The sequence below is a fragment of the Dermacentor albipictus genome, chromosome 1 (genome assembly GCF_038994185.2).
Source record: "Dermacentor albipictus isolate Rhodes 1998 colony chromosome 1, USDA_Dalb.pri_finalv2, whole genome shotgun sequence".
Classification (NCBI taxonomy): Eukaryota; Metazoa; Arthropoda; class Arachnida; order Ixodida; family Ixodidae; genus Dermacentor; species Dermacentor albipictus.
This window is the reverse complement of record NC_091821.1, coordinates 161,896,146-161,922,019: the sequence shown is the minus strand read 5'-3', so window position 1 is coordinate 161,922,019 and position 25,874 is coordinate 161,896,146. Positions and strand designations below refer to the sequence as shown.

At 45.5% G+C, this 25,874-nt stretch overlaps 1 protein-coding gene across 3 annotated transcripts in view; it reads left to right on the top strand.

Moving 5' to 3' along the window:
* The window catches only part of LOC135911344 (uncharacterized protein CG3556), a 110,381-nt gene that overhangs the window by 12,257 nt on the left and 72,250 nt on the right, over window positions 1–25,874 (top strand). For 2 of the 3 annotated variants that reach the window (XM_065443583.1, XM_065443578.2), the window contains exons 2-3: window positions 12,423–12,660; window positions 24,376–24,620. In XM_065443583.1, coding sequence (XP_065299655.1) covers window positions 12,423–12,660; window positions 24,376–24,620 — 483 coding nt within the window. The remainder of the gene's footprint in view (window positions 1–12,422; window positions 12,661–24,375; window positions 24,621–25,874) is intronic. The other variant, XM_065443591.2, reaches the window with a different exon arrangement.

Below are 25,874 nucleotides of genomic sequence, written 5' to 3'. Positions count from 1 at the left end.
TTTCACTCACAGTGACCCGGTGCCAAATAGATGGCAAAGCGGCATATAGGCCGGAGGGGTTCTCCATGCGTTCGGCCGTGTAGTGTCTTTCACGTGTACCTAATTCTGCGCTGCTGATTCTTTCCATTCAGTTTCGTGTCGTTTTCCTCGGATCCTTATAGTTGATTTCTTCGAATAAAAACAATTGATATAGAAGCGCTTTAGTATGCCCATGTCCTTTTTTGCCTCTGCGGCGCTGCAAACCCGCAATGTATATTTCAACTATAGCACACGTTCCGTTCGTGTTCAAGTATATCCGTCTCCTAGTCCCTCTTTGCACGACCCATTTGCTGTGTGAGCAGTTTCCCCAAACCTGGCGACCAAGCGTGTCATGTGTGACGCATCGGCGCGCTCATGGCTGCAGAGCGACTGGGGCACCGCCTCTTCCAGTCGCATCTGTATAGGGGAACTGTTTTCCTGAAAAGGGGAGGGAAGGCGCACCGGGCTTTTCTTTTCTTTGGGTGTCTTTTTTCCCTTCAGTTTTGAGGAGCGCGAAATCTCTCCTATGATTTTTTTTTACTGTCACTATAGGATGTCCAAATATTCTTGAAGGACAGCCTTCGAATATCGAATCGAATACCGAATATTTTCTCATTTCAAGGAGAGTGAAGTATAAAGTTTACGCAGTGTCCACGGGAGAAAAAAAAAAGGCTCATTTACATTATTTATTTGCGTGGGATGCTCTTCGCATCCGGATGTCCGATCAAGTGCCGAGATCGTAAAGGATCAACAACGCAATGAAGTTCTCTGATGTACCCTGAAGATTAATGAAACAAGATTTCCAAGCATTGTACAGTGATTGACGGGAACGTATCGTACTAACGTTGGCTGCTGCATGCGTTCGCTTATAGGAACTGGCAGCTTTCTGCAACGTCCGCGGCTGTCCTGCCTGAACAATAATTCGATACAATCCCTCCTTGCGTATGTATTTCTCTTACGAGGCTACACTAAGTGTTGTTAACCCATGTATGCTAAAATTTTTAAGAACATTACTAATAGACTGAAGTACACTTCGTTTAAACTGTAACAGGCACACTTTAGGACGAATGCAAAGTGCCTGACGGGGCACGTCCCCTTGCAAGCAGTCATGACTTTGACCGTCAGCAGCAACGCCACTTCCCAAGAAAGTGGACATAATGTAACAAGATCTTGAACACATTAGGAAGACGCAGATTTAATGGTACCATCTTATAGCACTCACGCTCGATACATATACTATTTTCTGTTAAGCAGCAGCCCCTCGGTAACACTGTATTTGTAAACTTTAGAAGAAGTGCTCTCATAAATAAGATTTTCTATGTGTTTGTTAATGTTAATAAAATGTATCACCTGAAATTAAATCGTTCGGGCACCATAGTTTGTTCTTCACTGTGGTGCTCTACGAGATTCATGCCTCACTTAATAGTTTATTTGTGGATGTGATTCCACGTTCTAAATAATTTTGCTTTTGTTATTAGCTGCTTAATACGATTCTGTTGCATACCGGTAGGGTATTAATTTCTTCATATTCATTATACTTTGTCAACTGAAAACTCTAGCCGAACTTTTGAAATGCAGTATGCAGATGGCAGCTCTTACACTCTTAAATAGTTTCCATCCTTTGGGGCTTATCCTGCCCCACAACAATAATCGTCATCTTCTAGCTTGCGTTGTATTGCTTGGCAAATCTGCGCTCGCTAATTTCCTGTCGAGAATGCTATGTTACGTTGTCAACGCGCATGCCGTTCGGGACCTGGAAATAACGGACTCGCATGGTAAACGAAAAAAATAAACGCAAGCAAGACAATTATTGTTGTGGGACAAGATACACCCCAAAGGGTGCATACTTTTTTAAGAGTGTAGAGCTGTCATAAACAGCTCTAACAGCTGTGCATAAGAAGCAGCTTTTAGAGGATACGACATAATATTTTATTGATTGCCTGGGCATTGTGCAATCGTTGGTAAGCATCTTCCGGGTGACGTGGCCGATTTCGATGCGGTACAGAAAGTCATGCGAGTGTGAGCTCGCCTCGCGCAGAGACGCGCTCGTGCCACTGCTCGCGCGTTCATCGTCGTCTTCTTCCATAGCTGGCTCCGATGCCTCTCATTAGGCAAAAAAAAAAACGCAAACTAAGATACAGTTAATTCAAGCACTCTAATCTGCAACCTTCGGTGGAAGTCGAATCCTCGAGCTTATGTGAAAGTCGAACCCGCGACGTTTGGTGATAATTAGGGCGAAGTTTATTAAGGAGCAGGCAATCCTTGAATGCCGGTTTATACGGTCGTGATACCAGAAGTCGGCCAAGGTGTTATTGAGGTTTCCATGTTCGAGTGGCCTGTCAGAGAGACTCCGATGCACCTGGGCGTTCCCAACCCCTTCTTTTTTTACGGTGAGTTGTTATGGAATAACTCCCTTGGTTGCTTTGATGTCCGCTGGCGTCTAATCGGTTGCGAGAAAATTACAAAGAAAAAGACATTATCAGTGTACTGCGAGGATTTGAACTTAAGACCAACAAATCGGCAGTCCAGGATTCTACCTCTCAGCCACTCTTTTTTTTTTATCGCGCCGGATACCTTATTGCAGGGAATGTGACAACGTTTGCAAGTATTACACAGGTAAAATACAGTACATGTGCCGAGATACTCTGAGGTGAAGATTTGACTTCGTGCGCCTGTACCTCCTTTCAGCTCGGTGACGTAGTGCACGAAGCCTTTCCAATAAAATGCCATTCTCTGTACGCTTTGATGAATGTGCGACGCAACGGGTACAATCTTGCATTGCGCCTGCAATTATGTCTTCTAACCTGCGGGCAATATGTTTCTTGCATGCGTCTTCTACACGATCTTCAAAGACTGACCAGTCGATTTGCCGAAAGGCTACCGGTAATGTGGCATCTAGTCCATCGATTCTCACATAGCTTGGAATATGATCACTTCAATGGGTTTCAATATCAGTGAACCACTGCACTCTCGAAGTCATGCAACGAGATTTCGAAGACACAGGTCGTCATTTAAAAGACACAGGTTTTGGTCTGATGCAAAGGATATTAGTGACTTGCCCCTCGAATTTATCCTGGAGCGTCCCCATATATAGTGGTGAGAGTTGAAATCGCCTGTTATTATCCAAGGACCAGGAGTAGCAGCATATCTTTCAGTCTTTTGCAATCAAACTGACTTGTTTGGGAAAGGTAGACGCCAGTAATAGTAAAAACAGCCTCTTATTTTACACAGTAACACAGACGTATTGGTTAGCGTCGTGTGACGCTACGGGTTGGGAAAAATACGTAAGGTCCTTGCGAATGTAAACCAGAACCTTACTGCTTCGGACACACGTGGTTGAAACGAATGGTTCATATCCTGATAGTCCTATGGAGGCTGATAAGTTCGGTTCACAGATGACCAGTATAGGAAAGTGGTTTTCAAACACGAACTGCCGAAAATCAGAAATAGGTGACCTCAAGCCTCTCGCATTCCATTTGAACATGGAGGCGCTTCTGACATCATCCCGGAACGATCGCTGTTGTCCATGAGCCATTGCTCTGCTGTAAAAGTTCGCAAACACTGGACTTATGAAGGCTTGCTAGAACCGGGTTGATGGCATCCAGCGCTTGCAGCGCACTTCGAGCTGTTGGTGTCTGTAGCTTGTCCAGATGAACAAGAATAGCACTCACCAGAGAGCCGATCACGACGACAATTTGTTGATCTTGGTCCGTCAATATATAAGGAGCAGACGAAGTGTCCCTTGCTTTAGAAGTATGATTTCGCTCAGTAGAGGCATGTAGCCTCGAAAGTGCAGGCCAAACGTCAGCTGCCGTGGTGTTCGATGCACCCTTGTCCTTTGAGCTGGCTACGTTTTGCCTGGGCGAAAGGGTGGGCGGTAATGTACCTGGCTCGCGTTGTGCCGAGGCTTTGGAGGTTCTTGATCGACGTCAGCGACGTGATCATCGTCGCTTTAGAGATGTTGCTGCTTCTCGGTGAGACGAATGGTCTCTAACCATTTTCTTCAATATTGCCATTTCCTTTCGAATCAAAGGGCATTCCTTCGAGGATGCATCTTGAGGGCTGCTGCAATTTGTGCCCTTCAGCACACTGACTTCGCACGCGTTGGTGGGGTGGGGCCCAGTGCATCGAGAACAGACGGTCGTGTTATTGCACACACTACTGACATGGCCTAACTTGATGCACTTCCAGCACTGCAGCGGTTTTGGTATAAAGAGGCGAACTGCGTGTCTGAAGTGGTCCACTTTTACATGTGATGGGAGGGATTCGCCTTTAAATATGATCTTAAAACACCGTGACGTGCCGAGACGAAACGTCAGTTGTCTCGTCAACATCGTAAATTACGCCAGTGCTGACTTGTTTGCCCAGCGGAATATGAGGGCGGACTTTCATGCCATCAAGTTTCGTGACTTCACACAAAGAACCCAACGCAGCTGCGTGTTCTACGTCAATCGCTAGGACGTTCTTACGGGTTTTCACTGTGATCTCTTTGAGTTCACGGCTAGCCTACACGGCTAATACACGGCTTGCCTGTTGAGACGTCTCAGGTTCTCAGTGGCGAGAACAGGAGTGAACAGGATGGTGAGCACCTCGATATTCCTCCGAGATCTCATGGTGGACTCAGTCAAATTCAATGATGTACTGAGAAACCTTCGCTTTGCTTTACGACTCCGCACCAGCTCGCAGGTGTCGTCACAACATTCTTCACTACTGGCATAGTAATGCATGGTGTCGTCGCTGTCAGTGTCTCTCTCCGTGCCGTTGAGCTTCCTGGAGGCAGCCACTCCGCTGGCACTGCCGAGTCCCATGGACGCGCCTGAGACTCCATCTACACCGCAGTTAACGAGGAAACAGCAGTTCACTGGCAACGTCTAAGAAATTCGCAAAATGAGTAGAGCTGAAAGACTCGGCGTTATGCCTGAAAGGCACTTCGTCTTCTCCTGATAGATGGAATAGCTGTGGTATAAAACATGTTTATAAGCTTTATACCACAGTATAATATTTGAGGAGTTGGGTCATTAATTCTGACTCATTATGTACTTAGGCGAATGCAAAAAATAATCCTAGTATCTCCAAGAAACGGCAAAATACATTACCTTCGTTAGGTCCAGCTACGTGGCATTTGCACGTTTTTAAATCTTGGTGCATGATCGCTGAGACAGCCTCTCTCTATAAATAAATTTTTCGTATCTGCTGTCGACCATTTGCTCATATAGTGAAATCGGACGCCTCGGTTTTGTTTCCTCTTCTTCATATATTAAGTGTGTGTGTGTGTGTGTGTGTGTGTGTGTGTGTGTGTGTGTGTGTGTGTGTGCGCGTGCGCGTGTGCGCGTGTGCGCGTGTGCGCGTGTGTGTGTGTGTGTGTGTGTGTGTGTGTGTGTGTGTGTGTGTGTGTGTGTGTGTGTGTGTGTGTGTGTGTGTGTGTGTGTGTGTGTGTGTGTGTGTGTGTGTGTGTGTGTGTGTGTGTGTGTGTGTGTGTGTGTGTGTGTGTGTGTGTGTGTGTGTGTGTGTGTGTGTGTGTGTGTGTGTGTGTGTGTGTGTGTGTGTGTGTGTGTGTGTGTGTGTGTGTGTGTGTGTGTGTGTGTGTGTGTGTGTGTGTGTGTGTGTGTGTGTGTGTGTGTGTGTGTGTGTGTGTGTGTGTGTGTGTGTGTGTGTGTGTGTGTGTGTGTGTGTGTGTGTGTGTGTGTGTGTGTGTGTGTGTGTGTGTGTGTGTGTGTGTGTGTGTGTGTGTGTGTGTGTGTGTGTGTGTGTACTGACATATATATGACATGACGAGGGGCAGGATTATCCGGGTCCTGTGTAATATTATCGCGATTAGAGTATACCACGGGCCCCTTTTCTTTCTTTCCATTAATATTGTGGGCTCCTCGATGCGGGGGCAGCCCTTGTGCAGAAATCACAGCGACGGCGCCTCGGGAATGTGCTCTCGCCCGGCCGACGCCGCCACACCTGGGTCGTCACTACGTGTGCGTGTCACGCCCTCTTCCTACGCTCGGCTGTATCAGGCGTCAAAAATGGTTTCATTATGGCCAAATTGATTTTGTATGCGGAGTGTTTACGCGACCATTTTTGGCCTCGTAAACTCTGGCTCTTATTGGATGCTGTCGGCCTGCCTGATTGGTCGAAATAACCCATTGGTTGAGAAGCCTGCGCCTCCCGCCTGTCCGCGGGTCCCTTGAATGCTGGAGAAACTCATTTAAGGAATGATTTGAATAGTTTTGAAGAGAGCAAGGAGACAGCAGCTCACGGCGCCACTTCACCAAGGTACACCAGGCCAGTCAGGCAGGCCGTCGACGACGGGTATGACATCTTTGTTTATGTAAATATGTTGTACAGTGTAAACTTAAAGTAAATGCCAAGTTAATAAACCTAGTTGTTGGAATGCTACTTCTCGTCGTCGTACATGCGGATCTGTAATTGCCCCTGCCGGAGCTTATCCCCCTTCATCTTCGTCTCCCTGGTGAACTGATGCGTCTGATCTCTAACAGCTGCGTCACTTCGCTACAAAGTAGTGGAGGTGCAGGGTAGTGAAGACCCCGCTCTACTGTCATGAGCCGTGATGACAAATATCCAGGAAACTCACTCTAATAACTCTACTATAGTACCTAACCCCCTGCAGTTTTCGCCACCATGTCTACCCCTTTTATCGCACCACCAATCTTCAGAGGCGCGCCAGAAGAATCTATCTCCGAATGGCTTCTTTGCTACGAACTTGTAGCGTCACTCAGCAAGTGGAGTCAAGCCAGAAACATGAAATTTTTGTATTTGGCATTGGATGGGAACGTAAAAAAGTGGCACACCACTCAAATTTTAACGGGGGCCCCTAATTCTTGGAAAGAGCGGACGACACTACTAAAAACGTCTTTCACCAGTCGCCACTCAATCGAAATTGCATATTTGCGGCTGCAAAACCGGACCCAGCTACCATCAGGGTCCCCCGAACAATATTACTATGATGTTGTGCAACTGTGCGCCAACATTAATCCGTCTATGACTCTATGCGCGGCTATGACCTCATGCGCGGCTGGAGTCCGGACGTGCTGGAGAAAATCCTCATTGCAAACCCGGACAGCTGCTCTGCCTTCCTCCAAATTTTACAGCGCATTGATCTGGCAGCTTTTTTGATGGTGCATGCGTCCCATCCACTACCAATCGGCTTCCATTTCTTTGACCGCCAGCAGTCGTGGCACCCATAAGCGTCGGCACCTCCCGCCAGAGTGACACCCGCTGTAGCAACAATGAAGCCGCCTCCGACATGTATCGCTACCTGCGCTGCGGCAGAGCACCACTGCCCGCGAGGTTCCACTGCCCGCGAGGTTCCACTGACCGCGATAGGGACTTGAGGGCGATCCCACACTCTATAGCCTGATTATCTAACCGCCTGAAGGCTACTGAAGAAGATGCACGCTGTCCTCCAGCACCTTGGCCAGCGAGAAATGCCCGTGAGGATGGCGGGCGACCACGCTGCCAGCTATACGACCGCATCGGCCACATCGCGCCCCAGTGCCAGCAACAGTTCCAAGAAAACGGACCCCAATGGAAGGAGCAGCGCGACGCTCGGGATGAGCAGCTTGGATGACCGCACGTAGGAGACCCGTCCGGCAGAGAATTTGGCAGTTTGCCGAAAAGTCATCCCCTCGCATCACCTGTCCGAGCGAAATGGACTGACGCCGAGCTACGGCAGCGCTCCAACTTTTAACAGCGAAACTCCGGCATGCTTGCCCGACGTCCACATGATTCCGCACCAGCAAGCGAAGAAAATCCTTTACTGTTGCTCGTGCTGAATCACGTGGACATTGGGGGAAAGCAGAGGGAGGATCCGTGGATGAAAGAAGTGATATAGCACCTAGAGAAGCCGAGTGCGCCCATTGTCAGGAAAACGAAAAGAACGGCACAGAGCTTTCGGTTGATCGACGGTGTGCTGTACAAAAGAGCGAACAGATCTCATTGAGGTCGCATAACACTCATTGTCCCAGGATGTTTGAGGTCGGTGGTGTTACACAGCACTGTCATGTCGATAGTTCGGCGGGCCACCTCGACGTCAGGCGCACCTGGGGAAAAGTTCGCCGCCGTTATTTCTAGCCGAAGATGTTCTCTCATGTCACCAAATACGTCCTCTCCTGCTCTGGCTGCCAGAAACAACCGCTCGCCCCCAGAAAGCCAGCCAGTGCCGCCGCCAAGAGCACCTTGTCCTTCAGGATGGAATTCTTTGCCATAATATATCGTAAATTCAAAACACAAACAGCTGCGCTCAAGATTCTAACTAGGGAGCATCGTAATGGTCGGTTAAATTTTTTCCTGGTTAACCTCCGTGGTTTTCTTGTGTGTCTACCTTTCTCTTTCTCATCTGCTGTCAACCGATTGCTTATCGTAATCTACCGTCAACTACTAGAGATTACAGCGTCCTAGGCGATCACCGAGATCCACTGGCACCTTGTGAAACTGAACGGAAGCGCTTTCTCCTCAGCACCCTTATCTTGCGAAATAAGCACTTTGCAGATATGCAGCCTGAAGGTGAAGGGTGAGCGCTATCGCTGGATGGTCTCGAGCACCGCCAAAACGGTTGCGTCTTGACAATTACCACAAGTTATATAGCGAAGAGCCACTGGTCTTTCTCGCGGATTAAGTGTTGATAAGGCCTCCTTGTTGCGTTCCTCTTCAATAAATTGTTTTCCTCGTGAAATTCATTTGCCCTTTTGCATACCAGATCGTGGTTCACAATAAGATTTAAATAAATATTGCATTAAATATTATTACGCAATAATTGTAATTAGAAAAAGTTATCATTACAGAAAACCATCACCAAGCGATCCTTACGAGCGTGTTTCAGTGTGATTCATACGAATGTTCTATTTAGCGACCCACATTCCATGATTTTGTTGACTATAACTTTCACTATAACTGCAGATCCTGCTTTTCCTCATCTGGCGTTGAGGAGCGACGCGACGCCCTTGTGCGGGTGTTCGCCTATTCTGCACTGCCTGTTTCTCTCCCTTTACATGCGCGATGTGGCGATTGACGGGCTGTCACTCACTTCTCGCCCCATTCCGGAAGGGCCAGTGAGCGACGTGACACAATTTTGCAGTGGCTTCCGGGACACTGCAATATCAGAGGGAATGACCACTTCGATGAACCTGCCCGATTTGCAGATGAGAGTGGTCAATGTGGTTTGATTTCGCAGTCGCGAACTGTTGCTGCGGCTGGGCTGTGATCAATGTCCCGTGAATGTAAATTGCCCTTGTAGGAGTTTAACGTCTTAATTTATTTATGTATTTCCTCAAAGGTCTCTTGTTGAGACATTACCTGAGGGAGTGGGGGTTAGTGACAAAGGAAGATGCTATAAATTACAAAGGGATATTTTCGATGAGTCGGTTGAATGCAAGTGGGTCGATGTATGGCAACTTCGGTGGGTAGGCCATTCCAGTCTCGTGTTGTATGCAGAAAAAATCATTGCTGAAAACTCATGGTATGGGCTTGTGGGGGATATACTGTGTTAGAGTGACTGGTGCTGGCAATGCGATGTGCTCTTTTTATGTACGGGTTGTCAAAATGCAAAGATTGGAAAAATTTTAAAAATTATGGGGTTTTACGTGCCAAAACCACTATCTGATTATGAGGCACGCCGTAGTGGGGGACTCCGAAAATTTTGACCATCTGGGGTTCTTTAACGTGCACCTAAATCTAAGTACACGGGTGTTTTCGCATTTCACCCCCATCGAAATGCCGCCGCCTTGCCCGGGATTCGATCCCGCGACCTCGTGCTCAGCAGCCTAACACCATAGCCACTGAGCAACCATGGCGGGTAGATTGCAAAAATTTATGAAAAAGGTTAAGACCTGCTATTCTACGGCGTAGGGCGGGAGAGGGTAAGCTTATTTGGGTTCTTAGGGCTGAGACGCTCGAATTGCACGAGTAAATTGACAGAATAAATCGTGTCGCCTGGTTCTAAACCGACTTGAGGGTTTAATAAGGTTATTGTGGTGGGGATCAAAAATAGCATCGGCATACTGCAGCTTGGGCCGCACCAAGGTTTGAAACGCAAGTTGTTTAATAGGGGCAGGAGCGAGGAAAATGTTACGGCGTAGATAACCTAGAGTGCGATTAGCAGAACTTATTATGTGGTTAACATGACAGGTCCAAGTTAAGTCATGCGAGATATGCACACCAAGATATTTGAATGAATCAGTTGTTGCAATCTGCATGTTATTCATGCTATAATTAGGCATATCGTAATAACGACGGCGATGAATCAACATTTAACACGGTTTTAGCTACATTTAATGACATGAGCCAAGTGTTACACCAGTTTTGTATGCGTAATAGGTCATTTTGTAACGCCAAATGGTCAGTGGGATTAGTAACTGCTCGGTAAACCACACAATCATCTGCGAAGAGTTGGATATGAGAAGAAATATTACAAGGCAGGTCATTGATGTATATTAAGAAAAGGAGGGGACCAAGTACGGTACCTTGAGGTACGCCTGAAAGCACGGGTGTCAAGGATGAAGAGTGAGTTAGCGTATACGAACTGCTGACGGTTAATTAAAAAAACCCTCGAATCGAGCCTAGAACACACGGATTAATGTTAAGACGGGATAACTTTATTAAGAGACGACTATGGGGGACCTTATCAAACGCTTTATCGAAATCTAAAGATATTGCGTCAGTCGGGATGTTACGATCTAGGTGTAAATGTAAGTCGTAAAAGCGGGATGGATGTGTAAGGTGAATCGCATGCGGAGAGAACTATCGAATTCTGGCTTAAGACATAACCATGCGCCGCGCGCAGCCTCACCTCGGACGTCGCGCTGTTTGCCGCCATACCTCGCATTCCCAAGGGCCAGCCAGCTCATCTAAGTCCCGCAGTGGTCAAGCGGGAAGTTGCGAACGAAAGGTAAATGAAGTATATAATTAGGTGCACGTGCTTACAAGCCAGACATCCCGTGTGGAAGGCTGTCAGTAGACAAGTCATTCAGCAGCGCGCACAACATGCGAGACTAATACTGGGCTTTGGGAACACAATGACCACTACATGTGCATGCTGTATGAACGGAAGCCTTGTAGAGAAAGAGCACAGCATGCTGTGTGGACATTCTCAGTAACGAGGTAGGTTTATACAAACCATCTAATTTTGTTTAATTTTTGTTTAAGCCTTTTTCTGTAAAGGTGCAAAGACACTGAAACAAGTCCATTCTATTGGTGTGCCACTGCAACAAACGCCTGCCAAAAAAAAAACGCATTTTGCATTCCCTCCAACTTTAAGAGACACGAGAATCAAAGGAACACTGTAAAACTATTACAGTAAATGACGACAAGTATCTTGGTAGCTCTCTTTCCAAGCATCTGACGGTAAAAATGACGGCAGGCCGTCATTTTGTAAGGTTTATCACCCCGACGTACTGCACACGGAAGCTATTCGGACTGCGTTATTATCCAAGCAATTTTCTTTTTTTTATGTGGTAATTGTGCGTCTGTCCTTCCCTTCTTGTTCACGGAGGAGATGGAAACGTCTTGCCGAAATGACGCCGCTGGCTTGGCAAAAAGTATGAAAGCGTGACGGTTAAAATGAGGCTTTTTTATTTATTTATTTTATTTATTTATACAAGTACCTGCAGCGCCACAAGGGCATGCATTATTGCAGGGGGGGACAAATTGAAGAAAAGTGAACATGTGACAAAAACTTGATACAGCAGAGCACAGGTGGTAAAGTAACAAAATACGTAACATAGATGAGTCATCTTGACGGCAAAACGGTCTTGTGAAATGCGGTGCAAATTTGCAAGACAGAAATGGAAAGGGTACACTATCGCATGAAGTGCAATGCCAGCCAAATGATATAAAGAAAACGGGATAATATACTACGACAGACTGCGTGACAATAAAGACAGAAACTCTGAACACGTTTTACATTCACCAATGCTCCTGGGAAGCCTATTCCAGTGTGCGGAAACATGCGGAAAAAATGAATTACGGTAGACATCAGTACGACAGCGCATTTCAAGGACTTTCAGCTCGTGATCACATCGTTTAGAGATGAAGCGGGGAGGGAAAATGTACAAGTTCTTGTTTATTCCTGTGAGATCAAAGTGTATGGGGAAACAGTGTATGGGGAAACGAGCACGCTCTTTGTGCGTGGAAAAATACGTGGAAAGTTTCTTATTAGTTATTCAAATGAACACTCACGAATGGCTAGCCATTTCGTGCGAAGCAGTTTAATTCTAGCAGGAGCTCATTGTATCGGCGACCGTGGTGCGCAGATGTGTTCCGGACGTTATAGTTTCGCATTCACCTTTCACGCTCCGGTCGCCGCGCGGCACCGCGTGCTCGGAATGCGCAGTCTTCGCCGCGTGTCGCAGTGCTCTCCGGAGAAGTGACGCGGGTGCGTCCCTTTCGCGGCTCTTCAGACGGGCCGCCGGACTCGCAGGGGCTGCTGGCCACCGAGGAGGAGGCCCTAGGACGTGCGCGATCCTGGCTCAAGACGCACCCGTGCCAGCAGTACAAGGTCCCGGCGGGCTCCGGCGAGGCGCATCAGCGGACGCTGGCGTTGGCGCTGGTCGATCCGGCTTTCTTCGACCGCTGCTCGGTGGAGGCCCTGCTGCACGTGCGCGAGCTGCAGCACCAGCTGCTCGTCCAGCTGCCCACGTACGCTATGGGCTGCGCAACGCCTGCTTGCGCCGGCCGCCAAAAGGCGCACTTGGCAGAGTGAATAATGGACGCAATTTGTCAGGGGGCAGCCAATAAGCAACGACGCCTCGATAACTCTGGCTCTCTCTTCGCCTAGCTATTCGCGAAGCCGGTTTGCTCGTGCAACTAGGCATCTCGGCGCTCATTTTCTTTTTCTTCGACCGTGTAGGAGAGCAGCTGTTGCCATGTTGCTGTTGTCGTTATTGTATACTAGCAGCCACAACAGCCCATCTTTGGTTTCTTTTTTTGTGCGAAGCACTAGTCCCGCCGTGGTGGAAAATAATGCCACGTGTTTTCATGTAACAACGATGGAAGGCGAAATGGAGTGTTTTCTGCACAGCCACAACTGTGTGTATATACATACATACATACATACATACATACATACATACATACATATATATATATATACATATATATATATATATATATGTATATATATATATATATATATATATATATATATATATGTATATATATATATATATATATATATATATAGTTGTGGCTGAGGAAATCACGCCGGCCCCGGTAGTAAAATGAAGGAAAAGAGTGTACGACGTACGTTAGATTTGGACAAAATATTTTACTGATGTTTCGGCTGGTGAACCAGCCTTTGTCAAAGTATATCACGTTTGACCTGCAGGTTCCTTCTCTGTTTTTTTACGGGAACTCACTCAGAAACGCATATATTTCCCACACCGCAGAATCTTGATCTACAGTAACGTTGAAACTGGCTTGTCCGCTACTTGGGATTGATGCACCGTATTCAGAAAACGAAGTGCCTAAAGCTATGTCGCACGTACGTGCGAACAATCCAGTTTGTCGCCTTAAAGGTACGGTGGACTGGCGGATCCATACAGGTGTAAGGAGAAAGCTCTTGCACAACCGCATTCCGCAAAGATTCGCACTACTCTCAGAATGCAGGAGTTCGAGTACGTACAAAGCTGCTTATGATACACGCACACCTTCCCGTCATCGTAAGTGCCAACTTGGAACTGGTAGAATGGAAGAGTACATGCCGTAGCACATTTTGTTGACAATCAGGGCTCGTTATTCTAACGAAGGAGGCGTTTACAAGCGACTCCATGCGTTAAATGCGTCATACGACCAGAGGTATACAGCATAATGTACATATAGCGCACAAGAATGGACCTTCGAAACGCCGAAATCAACAAAAATAATGCGGCAATGACCTCAGCAGCTTTTAGGTAGTGGTTAATATGACAACTAGAAAAAATGTGTGCGCCAGCTTTATCGGTGGCCATTGCGGTAACCTCTGTGCCTGTCACGCTGCGGTCCAGGGTTTGATTTCTCTTCGGATTTTAATTATTTCCTCAGTTATCTTGTTTTTTTTCTTTATCTCTATATTTTCTTTTTTTCGGAAGTGTCTCTGACGCGGTGAAAACATACTCGTCCTTAGATCTGACAATGTCAACTGATAGCAAGCAACGCGTCCTCAGGGGCGCTCGACAGCCAGGCCTAATGCACTGTCGGGTCATACGTATGTACAAACACGTTTATTCCGACAATAACGGGGCACGAAACTTGCTCAAACGCGTGGCCCGATGGTTCGATGCGTGTGGCAGTCTGGCAGCAGTGATGACAGCCTGCTTCCTGTCGTCTTGCCTTTCCAGAATTAAGTGGCGAAAACACTTCTCCCACATCAGGCTTAGCGTTGTAGCCAAAAATAGAAACAAAAGAACAAGGCAACCAGTAGTAATCTGGTATCCAATCCAGGTACCCAGCGTTGCAACCACAGACTTTGCCGTAATTCTAACAAAGCGGCCAACTTGCGAGAGTTTCTGCACTTGTAATAATAACTACTGACTGCAAACTGTTCACCTTTCTGACGCGTGATCTTTGTTGATTTAGGAGTTTCTAAAGGCCAATATTTGTGTGCTTTACTCAAGTGCTCAAGTTCTACTCTAACCTTCAACATAACGCACTGAACATAAACAGTCACTGCACGTTTCGTTAGAAACGCGAGCCCTCAGCCGCGTTGGCACTGATTACCAGCGAAGTGAGCAGCTACTGCACGTGTATTGTCCATCACATTTGCGCAGAGCCCCATCCATACAGCGTTCGCTACATTAGGTAGACTAAGCTAGCAGCATCAAAATGACAGTGTATGCATTCTACTGACAATGGCGAACACGCTTTTAAACGTAAGCAGAACCATACTATAAAATATATTTCCTTAAAAGAAGCAGAAATGTTCTGGCAGCTGCCTCGCCAGAAAACCTTTGTAAAGCTTCGTTTTTTATATTTAATTTGTTTTTTTAGGAAGTTTTTTAATTTTTACTTCAACTTAATCTTTCTTTTCTTTATTCGAAAGCAGTTGTCTCTTTTGTATTACAGGATAAGTTCTTTTTTCTATTTTACTTTTTCTGGTATTTCACTTTTCTTTCTGTTTCACGGTACTTGATGTGTAACGACAATGTTCTGTCGCCATGAATAGTGCGCAAACAAGGAATGTCGCTGAAGCCAACGTTTTGGCAAGGGCATTTCTCTTCGTGAGGACGAAGAGAACTTCCCTTGTCGAAACATCTGCACCCGACATTCCTTGCTCGACTACTGTTTATTACTTCTGGCCTCCATCTCCCTGTCAACTTCTGTCCTGTTTGAATTTTTCATCGCGCATCACAGAAACATTGCAAAATAACAAATACCATGCAAATATGCAGTTTGTTTCAAAACCAAAATTGGGTCTTTATGGTAAAAGCTGAAAATGTTGAACTGTAGCGCAAAAATACAATTCGCGTGTGGCGAAGATTAGTTTTCAACCGCTGAACTTAACAAACCAGTCAACTTAAAGAACGTAGCGCTCGTGTGCATCTTTGTTCTTTTTACTTTACTCAGTTTTATTGCGCTGCTGCCCAATGTGTTCAGCGCTTTTTCTCTGATTGGCTGGGAGAAGGAATTTCTAATTGAAAACAGGAATACTAATAGAACCGCTTGTGTGCAGTAGGTTCAAAAAACAAGCAACACCAGTTTTCCTCCAGTTGTTACAACAGCTTAAAGGTCAATTTCCAATAAGCTTCCACTTGCGATGGATTGCAAGTATATGTAAAAAAAGAAGGAGAAGAAAAAGTACATGCCCTTTCAAAGCAAGGGAAGCGAAGTAAATAAATGCGTACGCTTTTCTATTTAATAAGCCCTGATAGCCAGTTTACTAAACTCTCCCGACCTTGTCAATGAAATCTTTTTTAATCAGGGACCACGTGCATTTATGCACAATGTTGAGACACACGATAGCGTCAAGCTGGGTGTGCAGCGTGTATTAGGCTTCATGCTAGGTGTGAAGGGCGTGTCATGTCACAGTGTCCAGATGTTTTAAAGTGCACGTTGAAAAGTTGTTTCTATTTTCAAAATGCAAATACAATCGAATGCTTTTTTTATGTATAAGTAATCTGTTTTTGAAAGTCAGATATCGATTACGTCTGTCACCGCTGACTGGTGAAATACCAAAACTGTTCTCACCTAAAAAATTTCTTTTTCTAATTTATTTTTAACGCTTGTTTTTTTATATATAAACCAATGCATCGGGTATTTCATGGAGCCACGCGTGACAGAGAGCAGGTGGCAACTATAACCCTGTGGTAAATGGTGCAACAAAGAAGAGCCAGGGTTCAGTTGGTTTCATGAGAAAATAGAATAGTTCTGCGCGAAGGCTGGGCTCGGTCTTCCGGGTCACCAATTTGTGGGAGGCGGCGCGAAGAGGTGGCCACTGTGGGCCACGGTTGAGCCCTCTTCATCTTCGCCGGCTTTGGAGGCGATAGTCGCGCCGCTACAGTTCTTTATTGTAAAGCAAGAAAGACTAATGACTGTATAAGCCATATGAAAACAATATAAAAACAGCGATCTACTTACTACTCTACAGAGAACCAGCTGACATATGAAGTGATAATTATGCCGAAAAATTACTCAAAGTGGCCTCGGCATTACGTTGCTGATGACGCTCGCGTTAAAGCTCAATCTTGCATACACCTACCTGATTATGGATACAACTCTTGGAGCAAGGTCATGTTGCTTGCTTGAGGGCAGGACCTTGGTACCTCCGTCAGGGTGTCATGCTGAAACTGACCCGGAAAACAACAGTGCATGGCGCTTTATTAAACATATGGCAGCAGCATGATTGTACAGAGCTCAGTGCGACGCTCTCTTAAAATTCTTTTTTTGTTGCTGTTAAAATTAGTCAACAAAGCCATGCAGTGCGCGTGTATCTGAGTACGGTGTGTGAAGTCACTTACAAATAATTTTTATTATACCAGCCAGAAGACTACTGATTTTAGGTAATTGCAGAATATTAGAAGGTGGTTAGTTAGTCAGTGCACTGTATGCACTTTAAAACAAACAGCACTCGCCATGAGACAAAAAGTACACAGACCCACACACACACACGCACACACACACAACACAGAGACTACTCCATCTTGGTGGTCGCTGTTGGCTTCAAAAATGTATAAACACAGAACATTGCACTGACAAGCAAGCTTCAGTTTATCTTTGTCAGTATGCACTAAGCTAGATGAAGTGTGACCCTCAGGTAAATTGAGGCGTCTGTCGTTTTCTTTTTTAAATAACGTTAAGCACACAAAAAAGACACATTAAGAATAGTTCTTGCTTCATTTTAAAGGAGCCAACAATCAATGAAGACAAAGAAAGCTAAAAATCCCATGTGTGGGGCTTCACCCATACAGCTGCAGGATTATAACTACCACTCTCCCATTGTTTTTGTTATTTTGTTGCTTTGGTTTTTGCGCATATCACCTATTCATGACAAATTAACAAACCGTTTGTGCAACTCTGGTTGAAAACTTCTTGAAGCACGCAGTCAGTTAGAATGTGATACTAGGAACCAATATCCACATCCTCTCAGGACATACTTTGTTATAACTCTTCTAAAAATCTTAATATTCACTCTAGGACACATTTTGATATATGGGAATTGAAGTCGATTAGCGGAGAAGAAATGCGTGTTTATTGAAAATAGTTATTCAATGACTGGATTCATGTGATTTCATTTGAATCAAATTGTGCTTTCTCACGTGCCCTGATTTTAGTGTAGTTATGTGGCCCCAATTTGTGTTGCTGTGTTTCTGAGTTGACTTTCAGTTTTAGTGTGGCATTAGTGTACTTATGCGACTGGACTTTGTCTTATTGCGATTAGCAGTCTGCTTTTCATTATAATGCATTGGGTTTAATTCTTTTTTCTTTTCATAGCTCTATGGGAAAAAGAGAAGCCGGTACCAATTAAAAGTGACAACATCTCCTAAGTGCCATATAACAATAATAAATAATCGTAAATCTCACACTACTTTCGAGGTAAAAAAGATCATCGACCATTAACACCATCATCATTATTAACATATTGATGTCTACAGCAGAAAGAAGGACGCGATCGCACATTACCCTTTATTTGCGCCACTTGACACCATTCTATGGCTTTCGAGATTTTTGAGATATGCGGCCTTGAAGGCTGCAATTCATAGGCGTTCCACCTTACAGCTTACCGAATACCTGCGCGAACAGTTTCAGGATGAGTTTACCTCCACAAAAATGGGTCTCGAATTTCTGACTACATCTGTATATGTTTCTGATGATGCATAAAAGTTTCATCATAAACTTAACAGCTAATGATTTTTAACATCATGGTGGCAGCAGTCACTCAGTAGAGACTACGCACAGGAATTTCTGTCCTGGTTTCTAGAGGTTTCTATAGCGTTTACTGATTAATAGACACATCGTAGATATATGTTGTAACTCATACACGCACTTTCCTAATTATATATATATATATATATATATATATATATATATATATATATAGATATATATATATATATATATATATATATATATATATATAATTAAATATATATAACTATATATATATAAGCGAAGGTGTATTTATAATTGCTTTGCTAACACCCAGTTTCAGATTTTCGGATCAAGTGCAACTGACGCGATTTTTGTGGTGAACGGGCCGCACATCAATTATTTATTTATTGCGCATTTTTGTTCTAACCACGCCATCACGGTTAATATCAGTGCGAAACGGCAGGGCGGCGAGCTTTTTTTTTAGTTTCGCTGAAGATGCATGAATTGTAAAGATTGTCTTAATTAATTGTCCTTCTAGGTGCTTTTCGTTGATACCTTTCCATTCACTATGGTTCACTGCCGCACGCGGCTGCGTGGGCAGCGCACGCACATGCATATACGTATATATGACGACGTCGCATGTATATTAGTCTTCTTGCAACAGGTGGTCCTTCAGAAATCGCGGCTCTGCGGACGTACGTGGGCACGAGCGAATACAGTGAGCGATAAGCGAGTGCCAGTGTCAAACTTCTCGCCCGAACGGGAGCTACGATACACGAGAAGTGTTCAACTCGGCACCAGCGTTCGTGGTCCCCAATGCACAGCAAGACAAACCCGCGTTGGCCTCCCGGCGGCACAAACATAGTCTCGCACGACAACTTTCACTAGATATTAAAAAAAAATATGGGGTTTTACGTGCCGAAAACACGATCTGATTATGAGGCACGTCGTAGTGCGGGACTCCGGAATAAATTGGACCACCTGGGTGTTCTTTAACGTGCACCTAAATCTAAGTAAACGGCTGTTCTCGAATTTCGCCCCTATCGCGAAAGCGGCTGCCGTGGCCGGGATTTGACTTGAGCAGCCCAACACCATAGCCACTGAGTAACCACGGCGGGTATTCCGCTAGATGAAGTGATTCGTAAATTGTACATTTCAAGGAAAACGATGTCTACGGTCAAGCGTTAAGCACCAACAAGAGCTCCGACACTTGTCGAACTCAGCTGCATTGCACGGCTACCGGTACACGGTGAATTGGCTCAACTATGCAGGCATCGCAGTCGACAGCGCTGCGAATATCAGCGTATTTTCTTCTATGTGTGAAATTATTGCAAGGAGATGGTAAAGTGGCAACAACGGTAACAAAGTATTGCGGTTGGTCATCATCGGTGCGTCGTTGCTAAGCGCCGTGAGCTTTATATAGCTTCGAAATGAACTGTAAAAGGCCTAGCGACGAGACAGGTTTAGGTGATGGTCGCGACAGTGCCAATAAAAATGGTCTCTAATTGAAATGTTTTTATATATTGTGGTTTTATAATAACCTATATGTGTGCAGCTGATGTACCTACTAACTCACTGCATTGTAACAAGCATTCTGTGGAGATTTATTGTTTATTGAGGTAGAAAAGAGTCGTTCACACGGGCATCATGCTGGTGGTCAAACGCCATGGCTATAAACGCACCTTGGCAGAGATGTTGGTGTGGGCAATTCAAGTGGCGTTTGCAGATAAGTGAACTGTATGCATGTTTGTTCTGCCTTAGGTTTACTTTGTGCGTAGGAGTATGTACACGTTGAAGAGACATGTGCGGCCATGCTGTGGCTTCCGTTGTCTCATGCTGTAACATGAAAAAATAGTTTTTTTTTTTTTAGTGACAGCTATCGGCTCATGCAGTTACTACTTCGTGCTGTGGTTCTTGGGTTCTAAGCCTCTCCGAGACACTGTAATTAAGAACGCACCACAAATGGAGTATTCAAGAATGCATCAGAAACGTGGTGACCAAATAGATGCAGAAAGTTATCAAGTACACATCACAATGCAACCACAATTTCTGGTAGATTTGATGACAATTGCATACAGCTATTAAACAGACCTCCTGCAAACATTTTTATAAAGGTAACTGTGACGCCAACGCATACTTTAGCAGATTTTTGAGACGGATGTCTCGAAAGTGGTGCTCGTCTTCTAATGTCTGCTACGGAGCAGTGACGTGATTACTTCTTGGCCTCAATATTGGAATTGGAACATATACCTTAAAAAAATAATTAGAAGGTTATTCAGTGAATCACTTTAATTAATCACCTGGAAACTGTGATTTGTCGCTCAAGTATACTTCTTCAGGCAATCCACCTTAACAGGCCGAATTGCGCTATATGGGGCCCTATAAAGTAAAACTACTCGAGTCTGTTCTTACTCCAATGTCCTGACGTCAATTACGTAACCACCGAGGTAAACATCAGGCGGTAACCCGCAGCGTTGTTTGCAAAGGCCAATCAAACGCGCTTCTCGTATATGGAATGTCACTTTCCTTTGCTTTCAAAGCAAATAGCATTGCCTGAATTGAGCAGTTTTTCTTACCTAATTGGCTGAGAAGAGGCGAGGATCGCGCCCAAGTGGAGAGAGTTTCGATGGGGCCTAGTCAGCACTGTGCAAATAGATAAACGGATGAGGAGGGCGGTGCCAGCATCTGCGATTGGTGCGCTTACCATTGTTTAGCTTGCGGTGTCTGGTCGAAAATCGCGGCGGCGTGCAACGGAAGATTAAAAATTCCACTAAAGGGATCCCCAACAAAGTAAATTTGGCAGAACGATGTTGTATACGTGCCTAAAAGTCTCGATAACGTTACACTGCCACGCAACATGTTTCATTATAGGCAAATAAATCCATGCTCCCGGGCAGCTCCGAGTAGCCAGTGCCACAGAGATCGGTGAGCAGCCATCTTCTATTTCATTCGGAACGGGGCAGTCTCCGGCTTTTCAGAAAAGCTTTCAGTTTTGTACGGCATATTAATTAATCTTTAACGCGTACACGTCACTTTGACGCAGTGAGTTTTTGGGGTCTTGTGACGTCGCGTGACAGAAAAATAAAGTGGGCGCAGCCTGAAAAGGTTTGACCTATCGCAATTGGTCAAACGACGCCTTTTTCGCTAGTGACGAAAAAGGCATCGAATTAGAATTTTTTTCGTTTGATCGAATGATACATAATAAGCGGCACATATCACAGATGGGGCGTTTTCGCAGTTTCACAGGCGCCGTAGGTGGTGGTTCAAAAACGTTTTGACCAATCATGGAGGGTTGATTGCAGAATTGAAATAGAAACGTTTGGAATAGCTTTACATTATATCGCCCATGTTCCATGTGCTTTTTTTATTTTTCAACCTACTAAAGAAAGGCGAAGAACGCAGGTATAAGACTGCAAGCGAAGTTTGCTTTCCCTCAACGCAAGCTAGGTGCGCTCAAAGCATGTAGCCGTCGACAAGAAAGCAGCATGAGCGAGTTCCAGATGTCACGGCGCCTGTGCGACGCGCGGCCACGTTGGGTGCATACACGCTCCGCAGAGTGCAGCAACATGCGAACGTCTTCAGCCTTTGGATACAGGAGCCCATAAGGTCTACCACAAAATCTCTTACTCTATCGAGACGCCTGTGCTATCAGCGGGCATTTTTTTTTTTTGGACCGCCTCTACTTTCAGCGCGGAAAATGCCGCGCAGACGTACAGGGCATGAAGCAAAAGTATATTCATCGTATAAGCACCGTGTAAACCAAGATCTCGTGTGTCTTATTTTCTACGTCTCGTCTATTGTAACGTTGAACATCAGAAACAAAAAAATAGGAATTTATACTTAACTAGCAGATATTTAAAGCCTTTACTATACACAGCACTTACACAACCCTTCGAATGCACTATGCGTCTCATAGAAATCGCGCTTCGGCTATTACAGGAAGCTGTTAAGGGCTACTTCCCCCCCTATCATGTCCGCGAGCCGAAAAAAAATCCCGAAGATAGTGCAATGCCGGACCGACCCGCGGCGGAGGTGACGCAGGCGTTAAGCCCTCCCCGTACCTGGGCCGATCCCAAAGATAGTGTAATGCCGGGCTAACCCACGACGGAAGTGAAGCGGGTATTAAACACTATCCATACGTGAACAGATCCCAAAGAAAGTACAATGCCGGGCCGGCCCGCGACGGAGGTGCAGCTCTGCCATTGAGGGGCCCACATACACAACTGCGCTGGTCATCCTTCTTCACAGAGTGGAAGGGCACTGAGTTTTCTTTTTTTACAACAATATTGACATGTGTATTTGTTTATCTTTTTCACGTGACCGCTTTTAACTGTCTAACAAACGTTATCGCTAAGCGTGGGACGCGCCCGCAAGTATCGGAAGTTTCTGGAATGTTATCGATGGTTCTGTTGTCCCCGAAGCCTGAGTAATCGGACTGCATGTGCGACGCGAATTGTGTAGAACTTTCTGGAAGACATGCGGGTACCAGCAATTACTCTGGAACCTTCGATGACTCATGTATAAAAGCTTGACCAGCAGATCAGATTTCGACTATCGCCGACCATGTTCGCCGCTATCGCTGTGCTTTGAGTGTAACTTGCTTTTGTGGGCATAAGCTCGCCCAATAAAAAGTTAGCTTTGTCATTCACAGTTTTGCCACTGTACTATTCACCATCGATACTACGTGACAATATCAAGCAAAATGGCCCAAGGTAGAAAATAGTCCTGATACTGTAAAGTGCTGGACACATTACGGTAACTGCAGAGTATTAGTTGCGTGAAACAATGACACATGTTAACTTTTCTACTTTCTTCTACTAAAAGTGTTGCTGTGGTCCAGTTGAGCCAAATTTTTGTCTATATATTTCTCATTTTTGCAGTCTGTCCTTTATACATTTAGTTATTCTTCGTTATAGTCAGGAAGTGAGATTAGCAGACGACAGGCAAGCGATTCTTTGTAGCCACGGGCGTGATGGCAGCTTATCATTGCGGCATGGGTACCAGCATCCTTCACTGTGTGGTTAAAAATCGCAGAACGTACACCAAGGCACGCACTCCAGTGTTCTCGCTATTTTCAAAATGAAACGACATGGTCATCTGCCTGGAAAATTATTTTCCCACCGTTAGCGCACTAAAACACTCGAACCTTGGCAAACGAAGCAACGAAATCAATACTGGGTGCCATGTGCCCTTATATCCGGTGGATTCAAATGTCAGCATATCACTCGAAACAAACAAAATCGCACGCGCGTTTACGGTCCGCTCTACTCAGACGTAATGCACACATCCGCTGAGCGGTAACGTTAGTGAGCGTGTGCACAACGCTAAACCGGGCCTGTACTTGAATTGTTTGTAAAAAAACATTATAGCCAATCCTGATGCTGGTCCTATTCTTACCGAAGGCGACAGGCCAATTGCAAAGAACGCTTACGAACAAAATGCTTTATGAATTCAGCCCCCGATTGAGCGGAGCGTGAGGGTGCCTCCAGTCGGCTTTTTTGTTGAAATTCGGACAAGCTGACAGCGCGTCGCTCTCTTCTCAGAGAGACGCGCTTACCAAGAAATCGAAATCAATGTAGTTCTACGAAGTGCCTCAGCGCTTGAAATCTAAGCAGCGTGGATAGTAACTGACGCTCAGCTAAAACTGACCAATAACACGTGCAACAACAGGATAGGCTAAAATTTGCTCTTACAAGCGATTCTAGCGTAAGAGTTTTTCGTGAATTTGAGTCCGAAGCGCTTATTCGCACTGCGAAGACCCGTCCGTGACTGGCAGCCTTCCCGCAGTGCTCAGGGACTAATTCTTTTCATCACCTATTTGTCACTTAGTGCCCTTGTAAAATAAATGTCCTCACGCTTCCTTGCGGGGCGGTCGAGTGATAGCCCGCGCCATTAGCGAGAATCTTCATTCAATCGAACACTCATGGTGACAGACAGAAAAGCTTCGGTGATAAACTCTAAGATTATTCATCGCTTGGCAGCACCGTTTCAACATTCAGCGCCTCAACGTCACCTTAAGGGCCGATGGTGATGCCTCGCTGAACAACTATTCTTGCGTCCCGCCGACAGGACTGCCGAAAAGGGACAGCTGGCGCTGCACGTTCTGGCGCTATCCGCATCCTGCCAGCCTATCCGGGACCCGAGAGGCCGCAATCTTGCTGCGCTACTGCGGAAGAAATCGGCCGACCCTGTTCCGCGCAACCGCTTCTCAGAGGCCCTCCAGCTGCTGGCCCTCTGCTCGCTCGGGGACCGCGGCCGCAAGCTCACCGACATGGCCATGGCGAACGTCCAAGAGCTGGCAGCCGAAAGCCCAGGTGACGACACGCTCGTGCTCCCGCGCATCCAACAGAGTGGCTGGCCATTTGAGTCACGCCCGCGTACATTTAGGGCCCAGCTGCTGTTTCCTGCGTGGTTCGTGACGGCAGATCACAAGGATGAGATAAGAGAGTGTCAGTTTTAGGTTTGAAAAAGCGCCGACACTGCACCGTGATCACCGTGCTACTTTGGGAGAGTTGAGCAGTTTTCCAGATTCGGTTCTCAGTTCTTTGGAAATTCGCGGAACAAGAAATATATGAAAGGGATGTTTTTAATACATCGTGATGTTCATTTTTTCGGGACGACACAGCCGCTACTAGATCTGTAATGGTGATTCTATTATAGCGTAAGCTACGCTAATGAGGAACCAAAAAAAATACACAACTGAGGAAATCACGCGTTATGTACAGCATGGAAACTTGTACGCTTTATAACCCACATTATATATATTTGGATGATCCACAAACGTGGCTCAGCCTCTAGGGCGTTCTTCGGGGCGCGTCTTCTGAAAGCAGTTCGCATGCTACATCGATTTGCAAGAACACACGCGGGTCAATTGTCGTAGCGAACGTATAATTAGAAAAATGTATGACCCAATGGTGAATAATGTTTCAGAATAAAATTTTTTTCTCAATTCGGGCCCTGGTTGCATTGTCAGGGCATTATATTCCGAACGTAATGACCTGAATACCCACGGGTCCAAAACGGGAGGAAGAGTGTATGCTGACACTTTGGTTGCTGCCGTTTAAGAGCCAGAACTGAGATGTAGGCATCGGGATGAATTCTGTTATTGCGTCTTTATTAACTAACATGCAGTTATTGAAGCGAAGCTGCCCAATTTTTCGAATAATTTTCTGCAAGCAAGCGTGAATGATCACTAAGACCTCGCTGAGAAAATGCGTGCCCTTAATTCAGTCATAACCCTACTGCTGACACTCGCGTGTTGTTGCAAAGAACCATGCCGTGTGCTCTTGCAAAGCAAACGAAAATGGCAATGAATCACCCGCTAAAACCTGGAAATGTCATCAAGTAGCGCCGACCAACCTTTCTGGTAATACGTGCTTAACATCAAATTCCGAGTTCTGAGTTGTTTATTACTCATCAGTCATACTGACACACTATGCAAAACCTTTGCGGCCCCGTAACCAAAGGATAGCGCAGGGGCCATTAGCAAGAAGCATAGACGACAAACTGTAAATTAAATATTTTGTTTTAAAATACAGCAAAGACAGAAACGGCAATCGAATGCGAGG